The sequence below is a fragment of the Cricetulus griseus genome, chromosome 2 (genome assembly GCF_003668045.3).
Source record: "Cricetulus griseus strain 17A/GY chromosome 2, alternate assembly CriGri-PICRH-1.0, whole genome shotgun sequence".
NCBI classification, from domain to species: Eukaryota; Metazoa; Chordata; class Mammalia; order Rodentia; family Cricetidae; genus Cricetulus; species Cricetulus griseus.
Window position 1 is genome coordinate 15,774,245 of NC_048595.1, and position 26,253 is coordinate 15,800,497.

At 52.7% G+C, this 26,253-nt stretch overlaps 1 protein-coding gene across 1 annotated transcript in view; it reads right to left on the minus strand.

Moving 5' to 3' along the window:
* Hspg2 (heparan sulfate proteoglycan 2) overlaps window positions 1-26,253 on the minus strand; it is a 100,050-nt gene that overhangs the window by 3,471 nt on the left and 70,326 nt on the right. The window contains exons 46-89 of the mRNA XM_027399760.2: window positions 26,018-26,170; window positions 25,797-25,939; window positions 25,344-25,479; window positions 25,105-25,259; window positions 24,694-24,844; window positions 23,881-24,026; window positions 23,657-23,792; window positions 22,840-22,991; window positions 22,575-22,710; window positions 22,326-22,477; window positions 21,544-21,679; window positions 21,195-21,346; window positions 20,674-20,812; window positions 20,438-20,589; window positions 19,830-19,965; window positions 19,565-19,716; window positions 18,722-18,860; window positions 17,340-17,491; window positions 17,001-17,145; window positions 15,844-15,989; window positions 15,394-15,535; window positions 14,685-14,836; window positions 14,198-14,339; window positions 13,941-14,081; window positions 13,206-13,340; window positions 12,868-13,049; window positions 12,086-12,281; window positions 11,703-11,882; window positions 11,204-11,464; window positions 9,886-10,090; window positions 8,145-8,242; window positions 7,433-7,699; window positions 5,847-5,956; window positions 5,552-5,699; window positions 5,357-5,473; window positions 4,419-4,530; window positions 3,254-3,398; window positions 3,075-3,174; window positions 2,807-2,916; window positions 2,583-2,691; window positions 1,593-1,691; window positions 1,078-1,299; window positions 556-800; window positions 58-229 (exon numbers count right to left, since the gene is read on the minus strand). Of these exons, the coding sequence (XP_027255561.1) occupies window positions 58-229; window positions 556-800; window positions 1,078-1,299; window positions 1,593-1,691; window positions 2,583-2,691; window positions 2,807-2,916; window positions 3,075-3,174; window positions 3,254-3,398; window positions 4,419-4,530; window positions 5,357-5,473; window positions 5,552-5,699; window positions 5,847-5,956; window positions 7,433-7,699; window positions 8,145-8,242; window positions 9,886-10,090; window positions 11,204-11,464; window positions 11,703-11,882; window positions 12,086-12,281; window positions 12,868-13,049; window positions 13,206-13,340; window positions 13,941-14,081; window positions 14,198-14,339; window positions 14,685-14,836; window positions 15,394-15,535; window positions 15,844-15,989; window positions 17,001-17,145; window positions 17,340-17,491; window positions 18,722-18,860; window positions 19,565-19,716; window positions 19,830-19,965; window positions 20,438-20,589; window positions 20,674-20,812; window positions 21,195-21,346; window positions 21,544-21,679; window positions 22,326-22,477; window positions 22,575-22,710; window positions 22,840-22,991; window positions 23,657-23,792; window positions 23,881-24,026; window positions 24,694-24,844; window positions 25,105-25,259; window positions 25,344-25,479; window positions 25,797-25,939; window positions 26,018-26,170 (6,699 nt within the window). The remainder of the gene's footprint in view (window positions 1-57; window positions 230-555; window positions 801-1,077; window positions 1,300-1,592; window positions 1,692-2,582; window positions 2,692-2,806; window positions 2,917-3,074; window positions 3,175-3,253; window positions 3,399-4,418; window positions 4,531-5,356; window positions 5,474-5,551; window positions 5,700-5,846; window positions 5,957-7,432; window positions 7,700-8,144; window positions 8,243-9,885; window positions 10,091-11,203; window positions 11,465-11,702; window positions 11,883-12,085; window positions 12,282-12,867; window positions 13,050-13,205; window positions 13,341-13,940; window positions 14,082-14,197; window positions 14,340-14,684; window positions 14,837-15,393; window positions 15,536-15,843; window positions 15,990-17,000; window positions 17,146-17,339; window positions 17,492-18,721; window positions 18,861-19,564; window positions 19,717-19,829; window positions 19,966-20,437; window positions 20,590-20,673; window positions 20,813-21,194; window positions 21,347-21,543; window positions 21,680-22,325; window positions 22,478-22,574; window positions 22,711-22,839; window positions 22,992-23,656; window positions 23,793-23,880; window positions 24,027-24,693; window positions 24,845-25,104; window positions 25,260-25,343; window positions 25,480-25,796; window positions 25,940-26,017; window positions 26,171-26,253) is intronic.

The following is a 26,253-nucleotide window of genomic DNA, read 5'->3' on the forward strand; positions in this document are numbered from 1 at the left end:
TCTGAGTCTTGGACTGCTGGTCCCATGCCCTGCTGTGCCCTGGGCTGGCTCTGGTACCTTTAAAGCCATCTTGACAAAGGCACTGGAACTCATATTCACCCGCAGGCATGCATGTGGCACCATTCCGGCAGGGCTGGCGCTCACACGGGGAACTATCGTAGCACTGCCCCACACCCTGGCTGCCCAAAAAGCTGTAGGTGAGGTCCAACCGCTTGCCATTCACAGACACCTGTGGGCATAGAAACACCAAGGAACTTATGGGGTATGGAAGGCAGAGGCATGGGTGTGCCAGCAGACAGGGCATGTGTTATAGAGTATCTGGGAAGTCAGCCAGGGGCATGAAAAGTGACAAAGGATCCTGAGTGTGGACGGGAGGCCTTGAAGGTGAGTACCTCCTGTGCAGCCAGTCCCCAACATGACTTTAAAGTGGCTACTATAGCCTATTTTGAAGAAACTGACTCAGCAAAAAATGTGTGGTTCCAGGGCCCTGTGAGTGGCAGGTGGTCTCACACCGAACCCGTCCCTCCCACTGTTCCCCTGGGGGCTGCGTCTCACCTCGCCCACACAGCCTCGGAAGTGAGCACTCATATTGGTGGCTGGGGAAAGCTGTACGGAGGGCTCCACACCACCCAGGTAGAGCAGCGTGTGTAGGTTGAGGCCCTGGCTCTTCCCTGGGGAGGAGCGCAGCACAGGGCGCCCTCCATCCACCCGCAGGCTGCCATCTTTGTTGAGACGCTCTGCAGACACTCGGTGCCAGCGGCCCAGGGCCAGCGGTTCATGGCTTCGCAGAACAGCCAGACCTGACGAGACCATAGGCAGTGCTGGGTATTGGAAGGACCCTGAAACTCTCTCACTCTAGAATGTGATTAATGGGACACTTCTCATATATCTGAAGAATCTCTCATGAGGAGTTTGTGGTTAGGGGTGGCCTTAAAGTCACAGAGAAGTATGCAGGGACAGACCTCAGAGGGTCTGGCTTGTGAACTTAGCCCCCCTTGCCTCCAGGGAACATGGTGACTCAAAGACAGTGCAGATCTTGCCACCCAGGCTCATCCACACATGGCACCCAATGCTTACCTGACCCTAACTCATAGCGGAATTCCAGGTGGCCACCAACCATCGCTAGGGACACAAAGTCTTCCACGGGCCCACTCTTGCCCCCACTGAACAGCAATATCCCATCGGGTGCCAGTGGCTTGAACTCCACATCCAGGCGTAGCTCATGGTGAGTATTGGTGAGAGCCGGTAGTGCCAGGTAGGAGCCAGTGCCAGACATAGATGGGGTGGTCACTGTCACACCTGTAGCAGCCATAGTTTAGCTAGGAGCAGTGGGGATAGCAGAGCCCTGGGCAGGAACTCCACCCCTGACCCCTTACCCTACCAGAGGCTCAGGACTGGCCCTGCCCATGAAGATTCCCGGGAAGACAGTGTCCTCTTAGGGAATCCCAGGTACGGGACTCAGGCTAGATAGAAGTGTGGCCAGTTGATTTTAACATCTTCCTGCTTTAGACTAACTTGATTACTCATAGGACTTGTTATAACCCCAGTGTGCCTTGTGTATAATGTCCCCAGCTATCACAGAGAACACTCACCTTCCTCACACCTCATCCCCGAACGGCCCAGGTGGCAGCGACAGGTGTAGCCTCGGCCATCTGGCCGGTTCACACAGGTGGCGTCGGGCCCACAGGCCTCTGGAGGCATAGGGAAGAGGCAGGGAGATAACTTAGCAGAGGAGATTCTGTCTCTCATACTCCTGGGGACTTTGACTCTTAGGGCCAAGCCAGTCCTGGGAGGACTGTCCAGGTCCAAAGTGGGGGCACAGTCATAAGAAGGATACTGTCAGAGAGGACCCCTAGGGACAGCTGTGGCATTGAGTGACTGTACCTGTGTTTGTTTTTGCCTTTAGGCAGTCTTGCTTTGTAGCCCTGGCTAGCCTGGAACTACCATGTAGTTCAGTCTGGTTTTGAACTGGTACATGAACCTTCTGCCAGTGCCTCCTGAGTGCTGGGATTATAGTAAGTGCTACAACCCAGTATGGTTTTTTGCTTTGTTTAGATTTGTTTTTGTTTGCTTTCAGGGTCTCATGTAGCCCAGGCTGGCCTCAAACACACTGGTGACCTTGAACTTCTGACCCTCCTGCTTCCAGTTCCCAAGTGCTGGGACTATAGACATGCACAGTACACCTAGTTTATGAAGTGCTGGGGATTGAACCCAGGGCCTTGGGAATGCAGACATTAGGCAAATACTCTAACCATTGAGGTTAGCCATAAACCAGCCCTGTTTATGGCTTCTTTGAGACAGGGCCTCATTTTGTAACCCAGGCTTGCCAGGAGCTCACGGTAATTCTCTAGTCTCAGTCACCCAAGTCCTGGGGTTATAAATGTGTGCCACAATGCCCAGCTTGCAATAGTAAGACTGGGGGCGGGGTCAGGGCTGTGGCTAAGTGGCAGAGCACTTGTCTAGCACGTGCAAGGCCTTGGGTTCAATCCCAGCACATACATACACACACAAAGACTGCACCTAGGCAAGAGTGCAGGGTATGGATGGAGAGGCAGTGGAGGCACAGACTAGACGGTGCTCACCTGGGTGGCAATGCAGGGCTTGTGAATGCTCACAACGGCTGCCAGTGAAGCCAGCAGGGCAGACACATGTGTAGCTGCTGCTCTCAGAATCGTGGCACTGACCCCCATTCTACAAAGCAGCCACAGACATCACGTCAAGGAGACCACAGCCCTCTCCCTCCCTGTCCACCCCAGGGGTTAAGCCAAAGCTCAGGGCAGCTGGGGAGTGGTATGGGAAGAACCACCTGGCAGGGTCGGTCCTGGCAAGTAGGGCAGTGGGAGATGCCATGTGTTGTGAGGTTGAGGTCATGGAAGATGATTTCCTCGCCTTGGATACGCAGCTCACGTACACAGCCTGGAGGGCAGGGCAGGGTTGGGGGAGGCAGGGTGAGCATATGGAGGAAAGAGAAAGCTGGCCAGCTGTTGTCCACCATCTCTTGTGCCCCCTTTGGCTCGTGGGGCTCCATAACCAGCCAGGCAAGTTTAGCTGGGGAGGAGGGGAGGAAGGCTCACCTACAAAGCCACTGCTCAGCCCAGCCTTGGGGATGGCACCATAGTCAGGATAGCCACCCAGATACAGCTCCTCATTCAGGTCTAAGCCTTGGAACTTGCCCTGTGGAAGTTGGTAAGTGAGGTCCAGCTATTGGGTAGGTACAAGCTGGGAACTGGAAATGGGACAGGCTGGGTCTCACCTGGGAGGTTCCGTTGACAGGGGCAGAATTGCCCACAATCAGGGATCCATGAGTGAGGCTTCGGAGCAAGGTCACGGTGTGGAACTGGCCTAGGGCCAGTGGTGTGGGGTGGCGGATAGTGGCCATGCCAGAGCCTGCATCGAATCTGTTCCATAGGGTGGGGCAGGGGCAAGAGAGAGGTTTGTAAGCACAGCTTCAGACAGGCCCAGGCTGGGCAATGAGAGCCAGAGGAAGGACATCGTTCCCCATGGTCCAGGCTCTGAAGTTTCTGTCTTTGCTTTGTTTTCCTTTCATCACCCAACCCTGGCTGACCCCACCTCTTCCAAAAGCTTTCTCCACCACTGCCTTTCTGTGGGAGCACCTCTAGAGCAGGCTCTTAGGACTGGGAGAATTCTCTGCTCTGAGGCCCTTGCAGCCTAGTTCTCGGCTTCACTGCATTTGCCTCTGAGGTGACCTTGCTTTTCTTTGTTATGTTTTGGCATCCCCAACTAGAGTGGACATTCCTATAGGAACAACCTGACTTTTTCTGTTCATACCTGTAACAGTGCCTGGCACATGGCAAGAGTCAAGCAAGTGATTATTGGATGGATGAATGACTGGTGAGAGGATGGATGAATTGATGGATGGATGGTTGAGTAGATGAACTGGTGATGTGGATGAATGGAAGAAGACAGATGGGTGGTGGATAAATGGGATGGATGGATGGATGGATGGGTGGATATATGGGTAGATGGATGGATATATGGGTAGATGGATGGATAGATGGGTAGATGGATGGATAGATGGGTAGATGGATGAGTAAATGGGTAGATGGATGGATATATGGGTAGATGGATGAGTAAATGGGTAGATGGATGAATGAATGGATGGACAGGTGGATGAATGAATGGATGGATGAATGAATGGGGTGGATGATGGATGCAGGAATGAATAGATGAATGAATGAACAAGTGGATGGATGAATGAATGAATCCTGCCTATAGTAGAAGATCCCTCCTCTGCCTGCTCAGGATAGGGTGCCTCCTCCAGTAGACTGAGTGGTCATTTAGGATAATAGCCATAACTACTCTTTCTATAGATTCACCATAGTGTAACTCAGCCTAAAGCAGAGTATGTCCAGTCCCCAGTCTATCCCTCCTAGAAGACAGGGAGGTAGAGATCTCACCGGAACTCAGGCCTTCCGCCCACGAGGCCAAAGGAGATGAAATCAGGTTGCCTGTTGGCCAGGTTGGTGGGACTCCCTGGGATCCGCTTCTGCCCATTGTACAGCAGCATCCCTGGAGGGTAAGCAGTGTAAGCAGCCGCCCCTCTGGTCACCAGCCCTCTGTCACTCACCTAAGCTCTTGAGCCAGTGGCTTTCAACCTTGCTAATACTGTCACCCCTTAATATAGTTCTTCATGCTTCAGTGACTCCCAATCATAAAATTATTTTCATTGCTGCTTCATAACTGTAATTTTGCTATTGTTAAGAACTGTAATGTAAATATCTGATATACAGATGGTCCTAAGGGGACCCCTGTAAAAGGGCTGTTCGATCCCCCAAAGGGGTCATGACCCACAGGTTGAGAAACGCTGTCTTGAGCCTTTCTACTCTATGGTCCCTCACTCTGGAATACGGCCAGGAACCTCCACAATTATAGGTTCAGTGGCCTGAGGAGAAGAGCCTTACTAAGAGCTCTGAGACAGGACCTGACTTTTTGGGCATGCACCCATAGGGTGTGTCTCAAGGAGGAGAGGGAGGCAGAAACTCACCTGAGTAGAGAAGGAGGCCTGGGAAGTGAAAGTGAGAGACCGGCAAGATGAGAGGATGAGGGGAAAGAGAGAGCAGGAGAGAGAGAGAGAAGTCCATCAGATAAAAAAGAACATTGAGCAGGGACAGGAAGATGGGCCAGGAGGGCTGGGCACCAAGGCAGCCATGCAGCAGGACCAGACGGAGGCTAGAATGTCACAGAGAAGGATTGGAAAGCAAGGAGGCAAGAGAAATCCAGTGGGCTCTAGACAGGACAAGGGTTCTGTCAGGATTCCTACTGCAATGACAGATCCAAGGGACAGGTCCCCATCCCACCCCACACCATCCTCCAGACCCACTAGGTGTCTGTTTACCATCTGCAGAGTCTGGCCGGAAGGTAATCTTGATCTCAAACTTCCTGTAGGCATCTTTGATGGTGGGAAGTGGCAGGAAGGAGTAAGGTGTCTGAGTGAAGTAGGGTACCACTCGCTCTGCAGAGAGAAGACTGTCAGTCAGACACCTGTGGGCAAGTTAGCACATGCTGCCAATTATGGCTGGAGTTGTCCTACCTGGCACCTGCAGATAGGCGAAGGCTTTGACCTTGCCCTGCCGGTTGGTGGCAGTGCACACATAGGTGCCGGCGTCCTGTGGACGAACTGATGGTAGCATCAGCATGTTGTTCTCCAGGCGGCTGTCGGGTGGCAGGTCGCCATCCACCTACAAACATTGGCACTAAAGGCCTGGCCTTGGCTCATGCCCATACTTTGCCCCAGGCCCCGTCTTCAAATTGGGCATTTACTTTTGACCAGGACCAGCGATATTGAGCTAGCTCAGAGCTGGTCCTGGCACTTGTCCAGCATTTACCTTGCTCCAGGTGATGGCAGGTGTCGGGTAGCCTGAGGCCATGCATGGGAAGACTGCTGCAGAGCCAGCAGGCACTCGGACCTCTGGGGGAGTTGAGATCTGAGGCAAGGCTGAGGGAACAGACAGAGGTCACTCGTGTGATGGCATCCACCAACTTTGTGCTACCTTATGCTTTTCTAGTCTTCATTTTTCTCTGGGTGAAAGGTACTGCACCCACTGCATGAATCGGGGTGGACTACGGCCGTTCATTCCTGGTTGGACAGAGGGGACCAGGCAGAGCTGCAGCTCAGACCCAGGCTGATAACACTTCATGCCTGAGCAGACATAGGAGGCACTAGGACAGTGTAGTTGAATAGGTATGAGGTAAGTCTCAGAGTTTGGGGTAAAAGGAATTGCCTTAAAAAAAATAAAAACAGACTTGTATCTACTGTGTACCATGGTGTCTTTTTATTTATTTCAAAATTACACTTTTATTTTATTATTATTATTATTTTCTTTTTTGTTTTTGTTTTTTTTGTTGTTGTTGTTTTGTTTTGTTTTTTTGAGACAGGGTTTCTCTGTGGCTTTGGAGGCTGTCCTGGAACTAGCTCTTGTAGACCAGGCTGGTCTCGAACTCACAGAGATCTGCCTGCCTCTGCCTCCCAAGTGCTGGGATTAAAGGTGTGTGCCACCAACGCCCAGCGAAAATTACACTTTTAATTTGTGTTTACATTTGTGTACGTGTGCACATGCCATGCATGTGTATGGAGGTCTCAGAGGGCAACTTGCAGGATTTGGTCCTTTCCTTCTACCATGTGGGTCCTGGAGCTTGGCAGCAAGTGCCTTTACCCCCTCCTCACCCCCTTTTTAAAAAAAGGCTGGGTCTCTCGTAGCCCAGGCTGGCCTCTACTGGCTCTATGTAGCACATGGTGGCCTTAAATGTATGATTCCCCTTGCCTTCACTTTGGAGATCTGGGTTATAGGTGTATGTTTATTTATTTATTTTGAGATGGTGTCTTACTGTGCAGCCCAGGCTGTCCTCCAACCCAAGATCTTTCTTCCCCAGTCTCCTGAGTGCTGGAATGGCAAGTGTGTGTCACCACACTCGATTTTACATTTTCTGTTTCTGTAAAATCTACCACTGGGCTAGGGTATGGGTCTCCTGCATCAGATTAGGGTATTTGTCTCCTCCATTAGAGTTAGGACTAAGGGTTATTCTTCTCTTTCTCCTCCTCCTGTTTTTTTTTTTTTTTTTTTTTTTTTTGGAGACAGGGTCTCACTATTCACCCCCAACTGGCCTGGAACTCGATATGTAGACCAGGCTTGAAACTCACAGAGATTGGCTTGACTATGCCTCCGGAGCCAGCAAGCTCAGGAATCCACCTGTCTCTGCTTCCCCAGAGTCCTGGGATTAAAGGCATACACCACCACACCAGGCCTACTTTTTCTTCTTGTCATTCATCTGCTGGGAAAGCTATCCCTTAAATATAGACACACTAGGAAATCCCCAGGATAGCACAGAAGGAGCGATGCTGCAAGATGGAGCTGGCAGCACCTCAAGGTCCTGTCCCTCCCCTGTCCCTTCCATAGCCCCTAGTGGTCTCTACCTTGTACGAGCAGCAGCACGTGGGACTGGGTAGTACCAGCAGCATTGGTGGCCGCACAGCGGTACTGTCCTGCATCAGTCAGCTCCACATGGGCAATCCTAATGACACTTCCACTCTGCACGATGCCAGGCCTTAGGTGTCCTCCAACTTTGCTCCAAGTTACCTGAGGCTTAGGGTCACCCAGTGCCAAGCACTCAAACTCCACGGAGTGGCCGACTACCACGGAGTGCACAGAGGTGCGTACATTGATGAGAACTGAGGGCAAGGCTGGAGGAGAGGCAGGGTGGTGAGCCAGGATAGTGGAGGCCAAGATTGGGGGAGGGGCAGGGTGGTGAGCCAGGCCACAGGAGGTCAAGTCTGGGAGGAGGACGGCCTGGAGGGAGCTCTAGGCACTCAGCCATCTCCTGGCTTGCTTTTTGTGTGGTCACTCACACATCCAATTGTTAAGCTTCCGTTTGTTCATGCACTCAAGTAGCTGCTAATTCTGTCTTCACTACTTTGCTGAGCACCCACTCGTCCACCCATCTCCCTTCTTTCCTTCCTTGCAACACTTGCCACGGCCAGGGCTCCATGCAAGGTGCAACAGGGAAAATAATAATTTTCTTTATCATGCACATTTACAGGCTTTCCTGGGGAGTAGGGGCAGATCCCACCACCACCTGTTTCTTTTCTCTGATCCTGCTGTTAGCAGAGGTCTGAAGCCACCTCCTACCTTGAACAATTAGCTGGGCACTGGCCTGGGCTTGTCCCCAAGGCCCATGGGCCTGACAAACATACGTCCCTTGGCAGCTCTGGTCTAAGTTCTGGATTCTGAGAAGAAAGAAGGGTGACGTTATAAGTAGCCATGGAAAATGTTTGCAGCTGTGCGATTTAAACCAGACAGACCACAGAGCTGGTGAGATGACTCAGTGGTGAGTTGCCTACCCCAAAGCTAGGTGACCTGAGTTTAAGGTGGAAGACAGCTGACTTCTGAAAACTGTCCTCTTAAACATACACACAGTGGCGTGTACATGAATACATGTACACACACTTACTTACTTAAATAAATAAATAAAAACAAACACCAGGGGCTGGAGAGATAGCTCAGCGGTTAAGAACGCTGACTGCTCTTCCAGAGGACCTGGATTCAATTCCCAGCACCCACATGGAAGCTAAAACTGTAACTCCAAGATCTGACATCTCACACAGACTACATATAGGCAAAACATCAGTGAACATAAAATAAGAATAAATAAATTATTAAAACAAACCAACAAACAAAAGCCAAACATGAAACAGTCCAGAATCCAGGGCCAGTGCTAGTGACCAGGATGCAGGTGACAGGGTGGTACACCACACCATCTCGTCCATCCATCCATCCATATAGCCTCTATCTAACCATCATCTACCTATTATCTCTTTATCCATCTGTCTATCCATCATCTATCCATCTATTCTCTCTTTCTCTCGATTTATCTATCTGAGAACTTGAGGCTTCACATATGCCAGCCAGTGCTCTACCAATGAGCTACATTCTCATTTGATTTTCACTTTATTTGGAGACACGCTCTCAACTAAGTTGAGAGCCTTAACTCACTTTGTAACCTTGAAGTTACGATGTTCCCCCTTCAGCCTCCCTATTATAAGCCTGTGCCATGAGGCTTGGCTACCAGGCCCCTCTCAGAAACAGATTTCTTGCTCTAAGGCTCTCTATCACACTGAGTCAAGGTCTCACATCAGAGACCGAGCTGCAGATCTCTGGCCCCATTTTCCTGCCTTTAATAATAGCTGGAATGTAGACTTGGGCACAGTGGCTTACCTCTGTAATCCCAGTCAGTACTAGAGAGGCGGAGGCAGGAGGATCACAGCTAATTAAGAAGCCAATCTGATCCACATAGTGAGTTTCAGGCTGGCCTGAACTACAGAGAGGGACCTGGTCTCAGAAATACCAAAATACCAAAACCAAATAATCCAAAAAAAAAAAAAAATCCCCCCAAACCAAAACAAAAATCCAAACCAAACCAAACCAGTATAGAAGGAACACAGGCCACTGTTAGCAGATGGCCTTCCAGGCTCCAAGAAAGCACTAAGCATTTTAGAGAGAACAGCCTTCAATTTCCTAACTTATTGACCACTGTAAGAACTAAGGTTCAGCCATGTGTTGGTGGTGCACACCTTTAATCCCAGCACTCAGAAGGCAGAGGCAGGCGGATCTCTGTGAGTTCGAGGCCAGCCTGATCTATAGAGCAAGTGCCAGGACAACCTCCAAAGCAACACAGAGAAACCTTGTCTCAAAAAAACAAAAACAAAAACAAAACAAAACAAAACAAAAAAGAACTAAGGCTCAGAGAGCACTAGCAGCTCACTCAAGGACATTGCTCTGTCGTGGCCCCATAGGCAGGTAAAGTAAGTCAGTTCCACTGAGCCTTAGGCTGGGGGGAACCTGAGTCCAGTCCACACCCACCACCGCTCACCGGAGGACTCCGTCCTGTACACTGTGTCCAGGAGGCAGCTGACCTCCCTCCTTGAGCCATCGAAGGTGGGTGCCCCGTTCGTTGGGCACAGCACAGTGGAACTCAACGCTGGCCCCCACATTCTTGGTCTCTAGCTGAGGAGTGACTTGCACAGTGGGTGTGGATCCTACTGGGATGGAGGTTTCAGGGAGATCGCCAGAAGGGCCTGTGGAGACACGTGAGATTTAGTTAGTTAGGATCGCCAGAAGGGCCTGTGGAGACACGAGAGATTTAGTTAGTTAGTTAGGATCGCCAGAAGGGCCTGTGGAGACACGTGAGATTTAGTTAGTTAGTTAGGATCGCCAGAAGGGCCTGTGGAGACACGTGAGATTTAGTTAGTTAGTTAGCTAGTTTACTATAACAGGGGCTCATGTAGCACAGGCTATCTTCAAATTCATTAAGTAGCTAAGGATGACCTTGAACTTTGTAATTTCCTGCCTAAATGCTGGGATTACAGTCATATGTCACCACATCTAATTTATATGGTGCTGGGCATTGAAGCCAGGACTCAGTGTAAGTTAAACAAGCACAAGTCATACCCTCTGCCCCCCGCCCCCAGGCTAAGGGCATGAGGTTGTTTGTATAGGGTTTTGAGATGAGGTTTCTCCTCTGTTGTCCTGAGTAGTACTGAACTCCTAGGATCAAGTGCTACCTCAGCTTAGTTATCTTGATGAGCTGGGACAAAGGTCCACAGCATCACACAGGACACCCAAGGCTCTTCTGTACACATGTATGCGTCATATCCCTGAAATACCCGGGTACCAGGATACCCTCATCTCAACATTCAAGGGATGTTCTTCAGATAGTCCTTTCAATACAGATCCACTCATCTGTTCTCATAGTCAATCATTTTCAATCATTTGATGCACCAAGGGCCAGTGTGGGACTGGGCTTTGCCTCTCAGAGTTTGGGCCCTTGGATAGGGAAGGTGGCCCAAGACATGAATAGCCGGGAGGGAGACACTTTCCCCCCCTTCTCTTTACATAAGAAAAACAAAGCTGGGCATTGGTGGCACACACCTTTAATCCCAGCACTTGGGAAGCAGAGACAGGCGGATCTCTGTGAGTTGGAGACCAGCCTGGTCTACAAGAGCTAGTTCCAGGTCAGCCTCCAAAGCCACAGAGAAACCCTGTCTTGAAAAACCAAAAAAAAAATAAAAAGAAGAAAAGAAAAGAAAGAAAAAGAAAGGAAGGAAGGAAGAAAGGAAAAAAAAAAAAGAAAAGAAAGGGCCCACAAGGAAGCTGACTCCTGGTTTCCCAGTTAGACTCTAGCTGCTTACCTTGGACCAGCACTTGGGCAAAGGCCTCAGCTGAGCCCACCTTGTTGGAGACCTGGCAGCGGTAGCGGCCAGAGTCTGCAGGACCTGTGAGCTCCAAGTGCAGCAGCTCGTTCCTAGCAACAGCCCTTTCAGGGAGGATGCCAGCCACACGGCTCCACTGGAAGGTGAGTGGTGGCGTGCCGTGAGCCAGGCATTGCAGCTGAACTGGCTTCCCTGGCTGCACTGAGGTATGCTCTGGAATGATGGTGGCATAAGGAGGACCTGAAGAACACACATACAGAGATCAGGTGGGAAAGAACCACAGTAGGTAGCTGCATCCAGATAATGCAATCAAGCTCCTAGGGCCCAAGAGGAGACATGGGTGACAGTCAGGGCAGGCTCTGGAGTCATCTAGATGGAAGGGGATGCTGGGGTTCTGCCCAAAGAGGAGCTTGGCAGGGGAACATAGACCTCCATGCAACACTAACGTAAGTCCACGAAGAGGGTATAGGAGACTTACTCTCCACATGCAGGACAACAGTGGCTTCAGTATGCCCAGCAGAGTTGGTGGCATTACAGATGTACTGGCCTGAGTCCTGCTGGGCCACCCGGGGAATGACCAGTGTGTTGCCTTCTACCCGGTGCTGCCAAGGCAGGGGGGCACGCAGCTTGGACCAGTGGATGGTGGGCGGGGGATTGCCTATAGGGTTGAAGATGGCTTGGTCACTAGGCTGTTCCAGGGATCAATCAAGTGTGTGTGGTGATAGGAAAAGGTTGTAAGTGACCTATTCCTCCATGGGACTGGCTAAGTGGATGCTTCTGGGGCGTGGCATCATTTTCAGACGAATCCAAGCCCCAGAGCAGCACTGCTCTGCCTTTCTGTGGGGCTCCACCACACCACACCTGTGGCCGAGCAGTGAAGAGTGGCCGTGTGTCCAGCCTCCAAGGTCAGCTCAGCTTCTTCAACTTGGACCCGAGGGGCGCCTGGGGCCACAGTGCCGGTGTCCACGATCACCTCCACCTGCTTCTGTGCCTTGCCGAGGGCATTCTGGGCCAGGCACACATAGGTGCCTGCATCTGATGGTTTAGCTGATGAGATCTAGAAGAAAACAGTCTGGTTTTGAAGGTGCCTGGCAGAGGACACTGATACTGAACCCTTCCTTTGTATTTTGATTATTGTGTTTGTTTTCTGAGCTAGGGTCTCATGTAGCCCGGGCTGGCCTGGAATTCTGTTTGGTGACAATCTTCATCTCCTGCCTCCACACCCTGAATGATGCTTCAAGTACAGGCCTATGCTACCATGATTTGTTCATGTGGTTCTGGGAATGGAAACCAGGATTTGGTACACAATAGACAAACACTTTCCCAACTGAGCAGTATCCCTAGATGCCTTCCTTTGCTTTTAGCTCTTCTCTGTGCTGCTGGAAGGTTCACTTTCACAACTGCCCATGGGTCCATCTATCTGCTAAGCAACCAATCTACCCATCACTCAGCTACCCGTCCACCCAGGCTTCTGAGTCATTAATTAGTTCTTCCTTTCATCCTCTCTTCTCCCACCTTCCAATCCCCACTAACCTCCTCTTATCTGTCCATCTACTTATGTCCCCTCTAGGCCTCTAGGCACCTGCTTCAGTCAGCTCCTAGGAAGGACCTCAGACCCAGACATGGCGCAGCCCCAACCTCACCTTCAGCATTGCATGGCTATTCATGAGTCCATATATCCGCGGCTCCAACTTGACAGGGGTGCCGAGTCGGGTCCAACGGGGGGAAGAGCGGGGTTCCCCAGCACTGACGCACTCCAAGGTGATGTCCTTACCCATTTTCACATGCACAGGGCCCTCAGGGAGCACAGACACTGTAGGAGACCCTGAGGGAGGAATGACACGCAGAGCTTTGGGTTACAGACGAGCCACAGTCCACAGCTGAATACCATTCTTAGAGGGCTGGCAGTGGTGGGACTGATTTTAAACCTGGAAAAGCTGGGCTGGCAAGAGGGCCAGAACCATGGGTTGGTGTTTCTCACCGTGCACACTGAGATTGACGACACTCTGGGCCACACCATAGGCATTGGAAGCCACGCAGCGATAGGCTCCATGGTTGCTGGGCCGGGTGCCCACGATGGTAATGATGGAGCCATTGGGGCTGATGTGGACATTGTCTGTGGGGTTGCATTGGTAAAGTGTGATGGTTAGTGTTAGCTGTTCCTTGACGGGATCTAGAACTGCCTCAGAGATAGGCCTGTGAGGGATTACCTAGATTAGGTTAACTGGTGTGGGAAGATACATGTTAACTGTGGAGAAAGCTATCACCTGGGCAGGAGATTCTGGACTGTATGAAAAGAGACAGTGAGCTGAACAGAGGTATTCCCTCATCCCTCCCTACTTCCTGGCTGTGGATGTCACATGACCAGCTGCTTTGAGCTCTTGCTGCCTTGACGGAGCATAATCCCCAAGCTGTGGCCTGAAATAAGTCCTATTTCCCCCCACAGTTGCTTTCATCAGGGTATTTTATCACATCAACACCAAGGGAGGGAAGGCTAGTTCACTGTTGATCCTTTGGGTCTGGACACAGGGCTCGAAGTCATAGATGGTAAGTGGGAGCCCTGGCAGTCTTCTGGGTCCTGCTCCGTCACTACATGGATGGGTTCAAGCCTCACTCAGAGCCACTGGGGAACATGGCATGGACCCAGCTTTCCACCCTGTGTCTCACAGCAAATGGCCCTCCCTCCTGCCTCCAGCCCAGGCAGCCAGCCACTCACCCTCCAGCTCTTGGTTTCGGGTCTTCCACTCAAGGTTGATGGGTGTTGCTCCCTCGTGGATAAGGCACTTGAAACTGGCATCTTGGCCCTGTTGCACTGTGAGGCTGGGTGGCTCGATGGAGATGACGGGGCTCCTGAGACCTGGATGGAGCCCGAGGGTCAGATTCTAGGCTCATTTGGGTGGGCTGGCTCCACTCAGGTAGGTCCTGTCTAGGCTCTAGGCCTCCCTCCCCACTCCGGACATTCCCTATACTCACGGTAGGAAGACCCTGCGCTGGGCGGGACTGTGACTGTGAAGGAAGCTTCATGCTCAGGGCGGGAGCTACCAGCCACTTGGCACACATACTCGCCAGAGTCAGCAGGGGAGATATGGTGGAGCCTCAGCAGGGAGCCATGAGTCTGTCAGAAGAGTAAGGGAAGGAATCCATCAAGGGTTCTGGAGATGAGGGAAGTGAGGCCTAGAGCTAGGCCTGCAGCTGTGGGCTGAAGGAGCTTCCCGCACAGAATCTCTCGAGTTTGACACATTCTCTTTACTGAGTGGGACATGGGTTTAAATGCTAGTTGTAAAGCAATGCCAGGAGGAACGTCTTTCAGCAACTGTTCTCTTGGTCTGGGGCACTCTTCCCTGATGGATACCTGTTTCCCACGATCCCATGAATGCTGGGGTCTGTGTGGGGCTTAGGTGCAGAGGAAACTACAGGAGACCTCGCCTACTCCAGGCTTCTCCCCACCCTGACCAAGTACCTGGTGTCGTGCAGGCAGGCTGCCCCCTCGTTTGTGCCATGTGACCTGGGCATGGGCTTGCCCAGGAACCACACAGTTCAGATCCAAAGTCTGTCCCTCAGCCACGTGGGAGGAGGAGGACTCTATATAGATAGGCTGGGCCAGTCCTGGAGCTGCAGGCACAGAGGTGGGGAACAGTCAAGGCTCCTGGGGTGAGGGTAAGGACCTAACTGTGGTGATACTCTTAGAGGGGACACAGCTGAGCCATATCAGCCAAGGCAGTGTCCCTTCCCTGGTTTTGAGGTGTCTTGCTGAGAACCAGGACTGATTGAGGGTGATTGAAGGACTTAGTAACCCAGACACAGATTATGGAAGCTTTGACCTGGGTGGGCTTGATCCTCAGCCATATGAAAGCCAATGACCCAAGAACAATGCCATGCCTAGACAGGTATGCTGACAACTGTCTGTAATTCCAGAACTTGAGGCAGAGAGAGAGGAGTAGCATGAGTTAGAGGCCAGTAAGGGCTACAAAGTGAGACCTTGTCTCAAAAAAAAAAACAAAAACAAAAAAAAAACAAAAAAAAAACAACCCTCAAAACAAAAAACAAGCAAAACGAAACAAAACACAGCAGCAACCACAAAATCTACCAAAATAAAGGCCCTATGTGAAGAAAAAGCAAGGCCAGGAAAGCACCATCCCCAACATCACCCACTGCTCCATGTCACTCACCAGGGATGGGCCTGGGGTTAGTGGACTCAATGTTGACCAGGACAGAAGCCTCCAGGGTACCTGAGCTGCCAGTCACTTGGCATGAGTACTCGCCAGAGTCCGCTGGGGACACATGGTTCAGCCTCAGTATGTGACCGTGGACCTGCATAGAGGGGAGAGGGTGGGGAGCACTGCTTTGCCTCTAGGTGCCCCGCCCTGGCCTACACAAAACTCTGCCTCCTATGTAACAGACAGTAGAGTTTAGGAAGTAGGGTCTTGAGGAAGTGCTGGGTACTGGGGGTAATCCTGTTGTGCCTGGTCTGTTTGCAAACACTTGTCTCTAGGTGGCTGTACAATGTTTCTCAAACTGTCACGGGCTGCTAGGGCCACCCTCCCTTCAGGGATGGGCTCAGGAAATGATCACTGGGGTTGAGGAAGAGGGGCACATGCTGCTCTTTCCAGGCTCTGTACCTGGTGCCCGGCGGGCAGACTGCCTCCACGTTTGTGCCATGTGACCTGGGCATGGGCCTGCCCAGGAACCACACAGCTTAGATCCAGGGTCTGCCCCTCAGCCACTCGGGAGGAAGAGGTCTCGATGCGGATGGGCGGGACTCCACCTGGGGCCAGGGCACAGCTAGTGGTCAGTGGCTAAGGCTGCTCAGTCTCTCCCGGGTGCTCTACTGTGCACACTGGTTTCAAGGGGCAGGTGGCTTCTTTTCCTTTTCAGGCCACTCAGATTGGAGGGAAGGACTCGCTGAGGATGGGGACCCCTCTTTTTTCCTAGCCCCACCCCCAGGCAACCATATACTCCCAGAACCACTGGGCTAGGCCCCTCCACAGAGCCATTGACACTTCCCAATCTGCAGTAGGTGGTAGCTAGGAATGCAGACCTTGGGGCCAGACTGCAAGAGCTCAGCTGCTAGCATGGCCACTTATTGTGTGATCTTTGGGAAGCTACCTCTGTGTCTCTATTTCCCCAACTGTAAAATGGAGAACTGTCATCCAGCCTCAGGGCTAACAGGATGAAATGCAGTTAATATGAACAGCAGGAGGATTGGATCTGAGCAACTGACATCACATCATGCCTGGGTCCCCTGTTTTCCTTTAATTGAACCATTTTAAAACCTAGTCCTTAGCTCCACTCTAGTAATAACTACCTCAAACCACAACAGGTCTGAGGTGCCGCAGTTGTTAATATACCACAACTAGTAGATACACTCATCAAGACCATCCCAAATGACCTCTAACAACCCACAGGGCAAGGCCAGGCTCTCGGGACCTCAGTAGATTGCCTATACATCGAGATAGTAGAGGGTAAAAACCCCACTAGCAAGAGCCCCACTGTCCTTTGTCCATGGAGGACAGCAATGTGGAGAGTTCTTTGTGTGACGTCTCCAGGTGGGGACACTGATACCACACTTGAAAGCTGTGTTCTCAAGCCCATGAGAGAGAGAGAAACTCATACCGTCTGGCCTGGCCCTGTGTTCTGGAACAGCGAGGGAGGGCAAGAGACAGGAGGCAGAAGTCTGGAATCAGACACCTGCTGTCTCCAGGCCTCAAAGATACCCAGCTCAGCTGATATTCTCCCTCCCTTGTCTCTCTTTCCAGACCCATGCAGGGATCCTCACCAGGGACGTGGGCATTAGTGGTAGGTGCTGTAATGGAGACCAGGACTGAAGCTTCCAGAGGGCCAGAGCTGCTCAGAACTCTGCACACATACTCGCCCGAGTCAGCAGGGGACACCTGGTGCAGCCGCAGCCTTGAGCCGTAGGCCTGGTCAGGGGTGGGCCAAAGACAGAGGATGAGGGATAAGATATCAACCGAGAGGCCTGGAAGGTTGGGAGCCAAGGTCCAGCCTCCACTCCAGGTGTGTGAGGTATCCCCACAGGGGTCTCATGCCTACTTCCTGGGCAGAGCAAACCAGCACTCCCGGCCAGCATTTCTCTCATTTCTTTTCCATTTTATACCTGATGTCGAGCAGGGAGGCTGCCCCCTCGCTTGTGCCATGTGACCTGGGCATGGGCATGTCCAGGGACCACACAGTTCAGATCCACAGTCTGTCCTTCGGCCACATTTGAAGAAGAGGATTCGATTCTGATGGGTGTGGCACCGGCTGGGGCTGAGGACAGAGGAGAGCAGATTAGCCTGGGCTGGATTCTCAAGTGGGGTATAGGATCCACAGAACAGAAAACCCATAGCCCAGGGTAGTCTCAACTACCCCCTGGTAAGCACCATCAGGGTGCCAGGCACTGCTCTAAGTACCCACATCCTTGACCAACACACTTAACCCTCACACTTCCGTACCCTGGGGTGATGGAAACATCCTTTTATATTGACTTTATTTTTTATTTACAGATGTGAGCCACTGTGCTCGGCATAAAACGAAATTGTGTGTGTGTGTGTGTGTGTGTGTGTGTGTGTGTACGTGTGTGTGTGTGTGTGTGTAGCAGTCAACCTTAGGTGCTATTTTTCAGAGACATCAATCTTGTTTTTATTCATTTATTTATTTGTTTTGGAGGCAGGGTTTTACTCTGTAGCCCAGGCTGGCCTCCAACTCATAGAGATTGGCTTGCTTCTTACCCCCTGAGTGCAGAATGTTGTCCTTTTAATTTTTGGTTTCCCAAGACAAAGTTTCTCTATATAACAGTCCTGGCTCTCCTGGAACTTGCTCTGTAGACCAGGCTGACCTCAAACTCACAGAGATCCTCCTGCCTCTGCCTCCTGAGTGCTGGGATTAAAGGTGTGCACCACTACTGCCAGGCTGCATCCAGTTTTTCTATGTGGGCTCTAACTCAGGTCTTCATGTGAGTATGGCAAGCACTTTACTGATGGCGCTATCTCCCCAGCCTACAAACCAAATTTCTTTCTGTTTTTTCTTCTGTAGTACTTGGGTTGAACCCAGGGTCTTTGCATGCTAGACAAGAACCCTAGCACTGAGCCACACCCCCAGCCCTCTTTTTACTTTGGTTTTGAGATAGGGTGTCACTAAATTGCATAGGCTGGACTTGAACTTTTGATTCTCTTGTCCTAGCTTCCCAAAGAGCTAAGATTATAGGCCTTTGTCATTGGGCCTGGCTTGTTAACGATTTTTGCCTACAAGGCTAGTGTGACAGTTTAGCTTTATGAGGCAGCAGTGATCTGTGTCCCCATTTCACTGTCAAGGAGACCGAGGCTACGAACAAAGTGTAACTTATTCACTGCTGGAGTGACACAGCAGGATTTGAACACAGACACTCTTTGTAAACCCTTGCCTTCACCTACACCCAGGTCTGTGGGCTTCAACTCAAGGTTTCTCTTCCGAGGGAATTGTGTTTCCCTGTCCCTTTCCTGGATCAGGAGTCAGACCTACCAGAGGGGCTGCTGTTGCTGGGGGAGACTGAGATCATGATGGAGGTCTCCTGAGCATCAATGTTGTTGTTGGCTCGGCACACATACTCGCCGGAGTCAGCCACTGACACCTGGTGTAGCCGCAGACGAGAGCCGTGGGCCTGGGACAGATGGGGATAAGACAGACAGGGCTGAGATCAGCAGCCACGGCCCCACTGACTCCAACCTCCCTTGCCAGGCCTGCTGAGGCTGTCTTACTTATTTTTGTGTATATGTGTTTTTGTGAGTGTGTATGTATGTGCATGGGTGTGGATGTACTGATGCACACGGTTGTGCCCCCATGTGGAGGTCAGAGGAGGCCGTCAGGTGTCTCCACTATTACTGTCCCCTTTGTTCCTTTGAGGCAAGGTCTCTCTGTGAACTTGGGAGTGTTTTACCAACTAGGCTGGTAGCCAGCAAGCCCCAGAAGCACCCTGTCTCTGCCAACTTCAATGTTGGGATTACAGGCAGGTGCAGGACCATACCTGACTTATTACATGAATGCTGGAATTTGAACTCAGGTCCTCACACAGACCAGAATGGCCTGGGAACTTACTAAACAGCTGAGGATAACTTTGAACTTCTAATCCTTCTGCCCTCACCTCCTGAGAATACAACACAGCACAACTTCCGGTTTTCTGTGGCGCTAGGGAGGGAGTCCTCATGCCAGGCAAGCACACGACCAACTGAGCTACATCGCTGGCCCTGCTGAGGCTGCCTTTTGTCTACCCAAAGTCCAGATGGCTGGAGTACACTAGGTGTGAGAAGGAGCCCTCCATCCTGAGAGATCGAAGGGCCACCCCACTGCCTCAGTTCCTCTTAGTACCTGGTGTTTGGAAGGCAGGCTGCCTCCACGCTTGTACCATGTGATAGTGGCCTGGGGCTGCCCAACCACCACACAGTTCAGATCCAAGGTCTGTCCTTCCACCACTATGGGAGATGAGGTCTCAATCCTCATTGGTGGGGAGACACTGGGCACTGGGGACAGAGGAGGGTAGGGGAGAGAATGCAATTAGACAATAGTGACAATACTGGGGACCTCTGTCTCCCCAACACTCACTTGCCCAGCCCCTTGTCCACCACATTCTCACCATGGGATGGACCTCTGCTCTCGATGTTGACAATGAGCGAAGTCTCCTGGGAGCCAACGCCATTACTGACATGACACACGTACTCTCCGGAGTCCGCTGGGGTCACTTGAGGGATCCGGAGGCGGGAACCCACGATCTGGAGGAACAGATGACAGTGGGTGGAGGTGGAACCTACATGTCATAGGCCCTACAGACATCAGATCCTGGAAGTCCTCTCCCCAACCTTGCCTCAGTGCCTTCCTGAGGCTCCCGGTGTGACACCCTCTGGGTCCTATGGACGAAGCCTCTAGTCTTTGTGCTGTTCCTATACTTCACCCCTCCAAAGGCCTACTGAGCCCCCACACCTGTCACACCCTGCTGTCATTTAGTATGTCAGCTTCCCTTTAGACCACCAGCTGTATGAGGGCTCAGCAGTGCCAGGCACAAGCAGTGGCTTCAGAGGAGCCCGAACCAGGGCCAGCAGGATCAATCTGTACCCCAGTGCCAGTCCAAGTCTACCCAGCAGAGATGCTCAGTGTTTGTTGAGTGACTGAATGAGCACAGGACTAAGGGCTAGAATCCACTCTGGACTGCCTGCCAGACTGCTGTCCTGTCCATTGGCTCTGTACCTGATGCCGGCTGGGTAAGCTGCCTCCACGCTTATACCAGGTGATGGTGTGGGGGGCGTGGCTGGCCACCAGGCAGTTCAGGTCCAGTGTGTGCCCATTGGCCAGTGAGGGTGACGAGGACTCAATGCGAACTGGGTGCACCACGCTCTGGGCTGGAATGAGACAGAATGCAGACTGAGGGTGCAGCTGGGCCCCTCACAGCCCCTGTTAGTCACTGCAATTGCTAAGACACTCACAGTGAGAGGGGATGAGGCGCTGCTGGATGGTGACAAGGACAGAAGCTTCGTGGGTGCCCGAGCCACTGACCACACGGCACACATACTCCCCGGAGTCAGCTGGGGTCACCTGGAGCAGCCTCAACCTTGAGCCATGTACCTGAGAGGAGTGGGATAAAGGCACCAGGTTGAGAGACCAGCATGGCAGCCACCCACCAGACTCTAGTTCCCTTGCCTGGTTCCCCCCCAGCCCAGTTAGCTAAGTTAGCTAGGGGTTGTACAGGTTATGACTGGTTAAGTCACATTGAGCCTGCCACCTAAATGCACACAGGGCTTGCAGAGACTCAATCAGCACTTGTTGACAGGAAGTCGTTTGACAGGTGACCCTAAGAATCAGAGAAGTCATGCAACTGGCTCAAGGTCACCCAGCAGGCAAGTGACGAGTGCATCTGAACTACAATATGGTTAAATTCACAGTCTGTGCTCTTTGTTCCCCAGTTATGAGGGCTCTTTAGGCTCTTCCTTGGCTTTCCACCTCCTACCTGATGCCGGGCAGGGAGGCTGCCCCCACGTTTGTGCCAGGAGATCTGGGGGTGAGCCTGCCCAGCAACAAGGCAGTTCAGGTCCAAGCTCTGCCCTTCTGCCACGTGGGAGGGAGATGTCTCGATTCGGACTGGAGGGGTGACCCCGAGTGCTAGCAACAGAGGGCAGAGTGTCGGTTCCCGGCAGATGAGAGATGGGTGTGGGTGGGGACAGGAGCCCACTGGACTCATGGAGGCAAGGTAGGCATGCTGCCTCTGGGTCTTGTCATGTCATGGCTGCAGTGGAGAGTCTCCTTGTGTGGTGTCCAGCCCCATGCACTTCCCGTCCCCTCCCAACATGGCTACTCACCAGGCCCAGAGCCTGCAGGCTCAATGGTGACAAGGACCGAGCTCTCCAGAGGCACAGGCCCTCCCTCCACCCGGCACACATATTCTCCTGAGTCAATAGGAGACACCTGGTACAGCCGCAGCAGGGAGCCATGGGTCTGGCAGAGAGAGGGTGGCATTAGGGAGGAATTCTCCCAGGACCCCAACACAACACCCACAATCTGCAAACTGCATCCCCCTGTGAGCCCCTGGGCTCACCATCAGCTCTGGGTCAATCCAGTCTTGTGCTAGGAGTGGAGGCTGCTGGGAGAAGCCCTTGAGAACTGGCATGCATCTTCCCACACTGTGTCATGCTAAGCACAGACTCTCCAATCCCAGTCAAGACTCTGCAGTGGCTATCTGATGACTGCAAACATTTCCCCCCTCGGGAGCACATCACATAGTGCAGTCAGTGGGGTCGAAAGGCTGAAAACCCCAGCACACAAGCTGATTAGCTGCAATGACGGCTCAGTACTTGTGCAAGCCAAGAGCCCTGAGAATCCACAGCTGAACTTGGTCCAGAGACAACTATGAAGACAGGACTGCTCTCTACTTGTAGACCCTGAGCCTACAAGCACCGAGAGGTTGAACAACTTGCCTAAGGTCACAAGCCTGGGTGACAGATACAATTCATACCTAGGGTGGCCCTGCCTAGGCTTTAGGTCTAGCCACAGTGGACCACACCAGGATGATGGGGCCCATGCCATCGATTTTCCCCACCCACAATTCCCTTTCTTCTCGGCTCCTTTGCCCTCTATCCTCTACCTGGTGCCGGGCAGGCAGGCTGCCTCCTCGCTTGTGCCACGTGACCTGGGCATGGGCCTGTCCCTGCACCACACAGTTTAGATCCAGGGTCTGCCCTTCAGCCACATGAGAGGAAGATGACTCAATACGAATGCGTGGCGTGCTACCCGGGGCTGGAAGAAAAGTCATAAACAGATGGATTCTCTAAAGCCACACCAGCCTCCCCTTCCTTCCTCTCCACATCCCAGCCTAGCCAAGTGGGCTACTCACGGTAGGCAAAGTTGGCCCCTTGGTTGCCTGTGACCTTGACTGTGATGGTGGCTTCTTGTCCATTGCCTGCTCGGCAAACATATTCTCCAGCATCTACTGGGGAAGCCTGGAAGATGTACAGGCGGGAGCCACGGACCTGGACAGTCATGAGAGCAGTATAAGAGGGCTTTCCAGAGCCCAGCGGGGGTCCCACACCTGCCTGCCAGGCTGTAACCCCAGTATAGCTTACCACCCATGGACCCTTCCACATTCTAGGAGTGAGTACCTGATGCCGGGCAGGCAGGCTGCCCCCACGTTTGTACCATGTGACCTGCGCATGGGCTTGTCCCGCCACCACACAGTTGAGATCTAGCGTCTGACCCTCAGCCACTGTGGAGGATGAAGACTCAATTCTGACAGGCAGGACAGGTCCAGGGGCTGTAGGGACAGTGGGAAGGTAATAGATACTTCCCAAGCTCCAGGGCTGGAACTCCCTCTTGGATCTGGCTCAGCCTTGTAATCTGAGGTCAGGCCTCCATTTCAGAAACTTGACAGCCCTGGCTTGAAGCCCTCAGCTCAGTACTCTGTTGGAGGACTCAGGATGAGGATCTCACAGGAAGCAGGAAGAGAGACAAAGTAAGTAAATAAGACAGGCAGGGGCCAGATGGGGTGGCGCACGCCTTTAATCCCAGCACTCAGTAGTCAGAGGCAGAGGCAGATCTCTATGAGTTCAAGGCCAGCCTGGTCTACAGCATGAGTTCCAGGACAGCCAGGGCTGTTACACAGAGAAACCCTGTCTTGAAAACAAAACTAAAACAAACAAACAAACAAAAACAAAAAAACAAACAAAAAAGAAAGAAAAGAAAAGACAGGCAGGAGTAAGGCTAGGGTGGAGGGGGGAGGCAGGAGTAGAAACCAAGGGAGTGACATGGCCAGGGATAGCATGATGGGAAATATGGGTCATTCAGACAAAGCAGTTGGCCTAAAGCCAAAGCCTGGGTGGCCTACTATCCCCAGGTAGCAGTAGGAGCCATAGATGGGGACATTACTCCCTGGAAGACTTCTGCCTCTCACAGCTTTCTGTATCACTGGGAGCCACTCACCAGGGATGGCCTCGGAAGGTTCAATGGTGACCAGAACAGAGGACTCTATGTGCTCAGAGCCAAGGACCACATGGCACACGTACTCGCCCGAGTCAGCAGGGGACACCTGGTGTAGTCTCAGCAGGGGACCGTGGGTCTGTGTGGATAGGGAGGACTGAGGGTTAAGCAGGGCCCAAAGTGTCCCCATCCATCCCCTCTAGCAGGTTGGCCCTGGATGGCTTTACCTGGTGCCGGGCAGGAAGGCTGCCTCCACGTTTGCGCCATGTCACCTGTGCCTGCCCAGGCACCACACAGTTCAGATCCAAGGTTTGCCCCTCAGCCACATGGGAGGATGAAGACTCAATGCGGATAGGTGGGGTGCTGCCAGTGGCTGGACACAGAGAGGGCGGTTAGAGGCCCAGCGTGAATCTTATTGGTACCCTGAGCAGAGTCGTGTGCACCTTTCTTTCCCCACCACTAGCTCCAGGCTCTAGCTTGAGGTGATAAGATGTAGGGACCCAAGAACTTTCTCAGGCCAGGCAATAGGATGCACAGTAATGCTGCTGCTCTCTTCTCAGAACACCAACTATAGTTTCCCAACACGCTTCACGGGCCCCATGTCCCCTAACCATACCCTGATGGCTTCACAGTTCCCATCAAGCCAAGCACTTTCTGACCTGATAGGTGTTAAAACCACACCCATACCCAGCAGGTAACCTACAAATGGCACAGTCTACACAGAGCGGGAAAATGAGGTTGACAGAGGTCGAAGAACCAGCTCAAGGTTGAAAAGGGGGCAGAACCCAGATTTGAACCCAGGTCAGCCTAACTCCCGGCTCAGTGTGAAAGCCAACACTGTGTTTTGCAGGTAGAGTCTTATTGGGCTTGAGGCAAACTGGGTCAGCATCTACTCTACCCCAAGACTTCTGGCTTCTGGAGCAAGCAGCAGAGGGTAACAGGAAGACTGCATCCTGATGATCTTGGAGAGATCGTAGCATCCTTCCCTGCAGCTGGGAGAGCCAATGGCTCTGCCCCACTCAGCCCTGCTGGCATCTCACCTGGGGTGTAACTGGGGCCTGAATGGACACCGTGAAGGACAGAGACAACAATGGAAGCCTCCTTGGGGCCCAAGTCACTCTCTACTCGGCACACATATTCTCCAGAGTCCGCTGGTGAGACCCGGGGGAGCCGCAGCCTGGAGCCGTGGACCTGGGCAAGGTGGGGGCAGAGGTGAGGATGGGCTGTGATTACCACTCCCACTGAGCCTCAGTAGTTCAGTCATCCAACTTATAGGCTCCACTCTGAGCCATTCACACTAGGCTGGGAGCCAGGAGGGTGGGAACTGTCCTGGTCCTAAAGCACAGGAGAGCTTGGCAGCTGAAGCACCCAAAACCCCCTACACCCTAAGGCTATCCGCAGCCAGTGCCCCTGTACCCCAGTCCCAGCCTTAGGCTGGAAAAGCATCCTACCTGGGCGTGGGGAGGTAGGCTGCCCCCTCGCTTATACCATGTGACCTGGGTATAGGTCAGCCCCATCACTGCACAGTTGAGGTCAAGAGTCTGTCCTTCAGTCACAGATGGCGATGAAGACTCGATCCTGACTGGCACCGAGCTGGTACCTGAGGCTGTGGCCACAGTGAGATGAGCATACCTCAAGTGAGGCTTGGCTCACCTTACCCATAATGTTAGCCCTGGAGGAGGTCCCATACCTGAGAGAACGACCACCTGAATTCGGGCCTGAGCGGTGCCTGTGGGGCTGGTGGCCACACAGAGGTAGAAGCCAGCATCAGCAGGTGTGATGGCTGGGATGAGCAGCGTGGGGATTTCTGTGTTGTCTGACCGGGCCTACCACATGGAGAGAGTGCTCAGGTATTGGGAGGGGGTCTGCTACTGGCAGACTTGGAGGGAGCAAGTCCTACACCAAGATCAAGGCTCAGTGGGACTCCAAGAACCACGGAATTGGGGACTATTAGGATACAGGCACATGGAATGGGGATCCTGGAATCGAGCAGTAAAGGGGTGAGTGGGGTCAAGGGTGACTGGGGTATGGGATCTACATAGTAAGTACAGGGAGCCTGAGGAGGGAGAGACCATGGAGGGACAGGTGGTTGAGTGCTGGGACTCTGTTGACCCCACTGACCTGGGACAGCTGGGTGGCTCACCTGTGGGGGCAGGCTGCCTCCCTCCTTCCTCCAGGTGATGCTGGCACTGGGCACTCCTGCTGCCCTGCAGTACAGCCTGACTGTGTGGCCCTCGTACACCTGGGTCCTCTCGGGGCTCACCTGGACCCTGGGTCCACTGCCCCCTGCAGACAGAACCCCTATGAGGATGCCTCTCTGAGCCTCCCCCAGCCCTGCCCCCACCTCAAGGCCTGCTCTCTCACCGTGCACCTGAAGCATGGCCCTAGCTACATGCTGCCCCGCACTGCTGAGGGCGCGGCACAGGTACTGGCCCTGATCTGAGGGCTCGATTGCTGGCAGGCGCAGGATGCCACCGTGGATCTGAGCCTTCTGAGGAAGCTGGCCACTAGGTCCTCCTGGTGTGGGAACACGGGTCAGCATACCCCGGGAATGGGCCGACTCCTGCCCTGTACCCCTCACTCAAAAAACGCCAGGGTCT